This window comes from Mus caroli, unplaced genomic scaffold, assembly GCF_900094665.2.
Source record: "Mus caroli unplaced genomic scaffold, CAROLI_EIJ_v1.1 scaffold_8373_1, whole genome shotgun sequence".
Lineage (NCBI taxonomy): Eukaryota > Metazoa > Chordata > Mammalia > Rodentia > Muridae > Mus > Mus caroli.
The window spans coordinates 20080-26183 of NW_018388442.1; the positions used below are offsets into that span (position 1 = coordinate 20080).

Consider the following 6104-nt stretch of genomic DNA (forward strand, 5'->3'; position numbering starts at 1 on the left):
ATGAACAAAGCAAAAGAGGATGGTAAAATTACAGAATGTGAGGCAGAATTTTGAATTGCTTTTGTGATTTTTTTTGACAGAACAACATGCATTTTGTTCAGTTACATAGATATGATTAATATTCCGTACTCATCGCTACTGTTTTGTGAGTTAACTATACAGTGAGAAAATTTAAATCAATAGGATTGAATTTCAAAGGCATTCTATTAAGAAGCATGAGAAAAACTGTTATGGCTGTGAAGGCATTTATTAACTATAATTTTTATATCTAGGAGATACATGGGTGGTTTATAGAAATGTGGTCTATGATATACAGTCTGGAATATCAGAAGTTGAAGGGACATATTAATGAAGAATTTGTAGACAAAATAGAATGATGATAGAAGCAAACTGTCCAATGAATCCCAAGTTTCACATATACACTCTTTGTTTTTTTTTCCAGATATATGAAATACACTTCTTTTATGCTCTTAAGATGATTATATTCTCCACTTATGTTCTCTTTAGAGAATGTCTTTTATATNCAAGCTGGACTTGGAGTCCTAGCCAATATGTTTCTTCTTTTTTTCTATACTTCCAAAATACTAGGTGACAGATCTAAGCCCATGGACCTGATCTCCTGTCAACTGACCTTCATTCACATAATGATGATCCTCAGTGAAGGAGATAACTTGCTTGCAAACATATTAGAGTCACTAAAATTTGGGAATGACGTCAAATGTAAGACAACTTTTTACATAAACAGAGTGATGAGAGGCCTCTCTGTCTGCATCACCTGCCTCCTGAGTGTGTTCCAGACTGTCACAATCAGTCCCAGTACCTCATTGTTAGCACAATTTAAGAATAAAGTAAAAACACACATCATCTATGCTTTTTTCTATTTTTGGTCTTTTAATTTGTCATTCAGTAGTAGGTTGATCGTCTATGTTGCTGGTTTTACCAATGTGAGTGAGACCTACCAGATGAAGGTCACTAAATCCTGCTCACTCTTCCCCATGAACTATATCATCAGGGGATTGGTTTTAACAGTGGCAGTATCCAGAGATGTATTTCTTGTAGGACTCATGTTGACCACAAGCACATACATGGTGATTATCTTGTGCAGACATCAGAAGCAATGCAAGCATCTTCATAGCAACAGCCACTTAAGAGCATCCCCTGAGAAAAGGGCCACCCAAACCATCTTGCTGTTGGTTGTGTTCTTTGTGGTAATGTACTGGTTGGACTTCATCATCTCATTCACCTCATCCCTATCATGGATGTATGTACCCGTTGTACTGACTGTTCAGAAACTGGTGATGTATGCCTATCCCACAATAACTCCTTTAGTTCAAATCACTTCAGATAAGAGAATAATCAGTACACTGAAAAACGTGCAATCCAAGTTCCACTAGATTTTCTAAAAATGATCATTTTTCTTCCTTTAAAATTATTCACTTATGTTGATTTATATGTGCAAGTTTCATACCTTTTCTAAATTGCATATCCTTCTTTATCTTCACTTGTTCATGTAGTACAGTGACATTCATCATATGATTCAAGTAGTTTATGGTATTACATACATATATTCTTTTCACATTACAGATGCCATATACTATAAACTTCTCAAGTTCATTGTGCAGCATAATTGCTCTTTCTGCATCAATTTTCTTCTTCATATTTTTTGCTTTATCTTAGAAGTGTCCTTGATGCTAAGGTTATTCAAAAGTAGTCCTCACTGATAATTGCTTTGACAGTTTTTTCTTGAAACCACTTTAATCTATATTTATTCATAAATTTTAGTCAAAATTGTTGCTTTAATAATGTTTACCAAGTCAATGTTTTAAAGTTAATAATGAGTTTAAGGTGAATTTATGTTGTCCATTTTTTAACCACAGTTACGCAATTAGTCTCATATGAAACTTTATTAAGTGTATTTACTTGCTCTTCATTTCATCCACATTTATTGAAGCATTATTGATAAATAAAATTACTTACTTACAGATAGATATGTACAATATGGGATTTGTGAATATGTGTATTCTTGCATACATGTGCACAAAGGAGGTGTGTTCATGTACACATTGTGGCCAGGAGACAACCTTGGCAGCTGTTTTTCAGATACCATTCACCTTATGCTCTAATCGTGTGTCTCTTCTGTGCTTGGAGACTACCAATAGGCTCTTACCTAATATGAGCCTACCAGATAGGGATTTTCCTATCTTTTCCTCTTCTTTTCTGCTACCACTAGTGTTCATCCATACCCCACAATTTAACATTTATTTACTTCTTATTGGAAAAAGTTTTTTCATATATTATATTCTGATTAGATTTTCCCCTTCCTCTAGTTCTCCCAGTTCTCCCTCATCCTCTCTTCTATCTAGATCATCTATCATCTCTTTTTTTTTATTACATATTTTCCTCAATTACATTTCCAATGCTATCCCAAAAGTCCCCCATACCGCCCCCCACTTCCCTACCCNCCCATTCCCATTCTTTTGGCCCTGGCATTCCCCTATATTGGGGCATATAAAGTTTGCAAGTCCAATGGGCCTCTCTTTCCATTGATGGCCGACTAGGCCATCTTTCATTACATATGCAGCTAGAGACAAGAGCTCCGGGGTTCTGGTTAGTACATCATGTTGTTCCAACAATAGGGTTGCAGATCCCTTTAGCTCCTTGGGTACTTTCTCTAGCTTCTCCATTGGGAGCCCTGTGATACATCCAATAGCTGACTGTGAGCATCCACTCCTGTGTTTGCTAGGCCCCTGCACAGTCTCACAAGAGACAGCTATCTTTGGGTCCTTTCAGCAAAATCTTGCTAGTGTATGCAATGGTGTCAGCGTTTAGAAGCTGATTATGGGATGGATCCCTGGATACGGCAGTCTCTAAATGGTCCATCCTTTCATCTATCATCTCTTTAAGTTTCTCCTTAATAAACAAAACATCTAATCAATTATAATAAACTAAATGACAATGATTTAAAACAAACATAAAAACAAACAAAAATAGAGAAAAACATGGTAGAAAAGAGACAAAGAGAAGAACAATAAATAATCTGTAGTAGGTGACATGAAGACATAGATACACACAAGATTAACAGAGCTACCCTTTAAGAATACAAAACCTGAATGTGTGTGTGTGTGTGATGGATATGGTCTCTACAGGTTCATTGTTTCCCTTTGTTGGATATTTTAACAAATATCATCCCTGTTAGGTCTTGGAAGCCTCTTGCTTTTCTGTCATATGCGACTTTTTTATGGCTACCCCTATTTCCCCATCCCCCTACTACATATCTCCATTCAATTTCCTGATCCTCTGTACTTGTCCACCATCTCTTCCCATACCTGATACTGTCCCCCTTTCCCCTTCACTCCCTTTCCCTCCTAGGTTCTTCCATCCCTCTACCTCTTGTGATTATTCTGGAGAGAAAGTAGAAGCAATTCCACTAAAATTCAGGACAAGACAAAGATGTCCACTCTCTCCTTATATATTCAATATAGTAGTTGAAGTTCTGGATAGAGCAATTAGACAGCAAACAGATATCAAGGGGATACCAATTAGAAGGCAGTCAAAGTATCACTATTTGCTGATGATATGATATTATACATAAGCAACCCCCAAAATTACACCCAGTAGTACTAAAACTGATAAACAGATTCAGCAAAATTGGAGGATAAAAAATTAATTCAATCAAATCAGTAGCCTTCCTTTATACAAATGATAAATGGTGCTGAGAAAGAAAATAGGGAAACAACACACCTCACAATGGACACACAGTATAAAATGTCTTCATGTAAATCGTACCAAGCAAGTGGAAGAATTGTATGACAAGACATTCAAATCCCTGTAAAAAGAAATAGAAGAAGACCTCTGAAGATGGAAAGAGCTCCCATGCTCTTGGATAGGTAAGATTAACACAGTGAAAATGGCCATCTTCCTAAAAACAATCTGCAGAATCAATGCAATCTCCATCAAAATTCCAACACAATTCTTCACAGATATAAAAAGAGTAAATGTCAACTTCATATGGAAAAACAAGAAACCCAGGATATTGAAAACAATTCTCAAAAATAAAAGAACTTTTGGGGGAACCACCACACCTGATCTCAAGCTGTACTACAAAGCAATACTGATTAAAACCATGGGGTATTGATACAGAGACTGACAGGTCAAACAACGGAATATGAATCAAAACCCCGGAAGTAAAGCCATACACATATGAACACTAGATCATTGGCAAGAAGCCAAAAACATACAGTCAAAAAACCTATCTTCAATAGATTATGCTGGTTTAACTAGTAATCTGTATGTAGGAGAATTAAAATAGATTCATATTTACAACCTTGCACGAAGCTCACATCCAAGTGGATTAAGGACCTCTACATAAAACCAAATACACTGAATCTCATGAAAGAGAAAGTAGAAAAGAGCCTCAAACTCATTGGCACAGAGGAAATTTTCATGAACTGAATACCAATGCCTCAGGCTCAAAGGTCAACAGTTGACAAATGGGGCCTCATGAAACTGAACTGCTTCTGTTAGGCACAAGATACAGTGAATAGGATAACTGGCCACCTACAGGATGAGGAAAAAACTTCTGTAATCCTTCATCCGACAGAGGACCAATATCCAAAATGTATAAAGAACTCAAGAAGGTAACTTCCAAAAACTCAAATAACACCATTAAAAATGGGGTACAGAGATAAACAGAATTCACAGCAGAAGAATCCTAAATGGCTGAGAAGCACTAAAAGAAATATTCAAAGTCCTCGGTTGTCAGAGAATTGCAAATCTAAACAGCCCTGAAATTCTAGTTCACACCAATCAATATGGCTAAAATAAAAAATCTCAAGTGACAGCACATGCTGACAAGGATATGGAAAAAAAAGGAACATTCCTCCATCATTGGTGGGATTACAAACTGAGATAAACACTCTAGAAATCAATCTGGTGTTTTTTTGGAAAATTGGAAATAGTTCTACCTCAAGATCCAGCTATACCACTTTTGGGCATAAATTCAAAAGATGCCCCACTATACCACAAGGACACATGCTCTACCATGTTCATAGAAGGCTTATTTGTAATAGCCAGAAACTGGAAGTAATTCAGATGCCCCTCAACAGAAGAATGGATACAGAAAATGTGGTTAATTAACATAATGGTATACTATTCAGCTATTAAAAATGAGGACATCATGGATTTGGCAGGCAAATGGATGGAACTAGAAAATATCATCCTGAGTGAGGTAACTCATAACCCAAAGTACATTCATGATATGTCCTCACTGATAAGTGGGTATTAGCCAAGAACACAGAATACCTAGGATACAACCTACAGATCATAAGAAATGTAAGAAGCAGAAATGCCCAAGTGAGGAGGCTTCAGTGACAACTAGACTGGGAAGAAACTAATCACAAGAGGCAGAAGGATGGAGGGACCTAAGTGGAAGAGCAGAGGGGGACAGTAAAAGTAAAACAGGATCAGATATGTGGGTGAGAGACAGGAGAGACTCCTACAGGGCAATGGGAATAAATGGAAATAGCATCCCCTAGGAGTGTTAGGTAGAGGTAACCTCTAGAGAGTACCAGAGAACAGAGAAGTAAGACACTCTCAGGACTCATTTAGGATGGCCTTAGACAAAACTACCAACACTGGTAGAAGAGTACTCAAAAAGTCTACCTCTAGTAGACAAACAAGGCCTCAAGGGGAAGGACAGGGTTACTAACCCACAGTCAAAATTCCTGACCCAGAATTATTCCTGTCAAAAAGAACTGGAGGGACAAAAATAGAGAAGAGACTGAAGGAAAGGAGGTCCAATGGCTGGCCCAACTTTGGATCCCTCTCATGGCAGGGAGTGGGAGGGGGGTGGGCAAGGCCTGACACTATTATGCTGTTCTGCTATCAGAGAGGAGCCTGGCATGGCTGTCCTCAGAGAGGCCCCACCAGCAACTGAATGAGACAGAAGCATATACTTATAACCATTCATTGGACTGAAGTTGTTGACCCCTTTGGTTGAATTATGGGAAGGACTGAAAAAGCTGAAAAGGGGAGTATGAGCCTGTAGGAAAACCAGCAGTCTCAATGAAGCACCCAGAGACTGAGCAACCAACCAGGAGCATACA

The 6104-nt window shown here is 37.8% G+C and overlaps 1 protein-coding gene across 1 annotated transcript; it reads left to right on the top strand.

Moving 5' to 3' along the window:
- The first annotated feature begins 399 nt into the window (after window positions 1–399).
- Window positions 400–1476, top strand: LOC110287605 (vomeronasal type-1 receptor 100-like). Its single transcript, XM_021154179.1, has one exon. The coding sequence runs from the start codon at window positions 495–497 to the stop codon at window positions 1392–1394; it is 900 nt and encodes a 299-aa protein (XP_021009838.1). The 5' UTR covers window positions 400–494; the 3' UTR covers window positions 1395–1476.
- Window positions 1477–6104: the final 4628 nt, after the last annotated feature.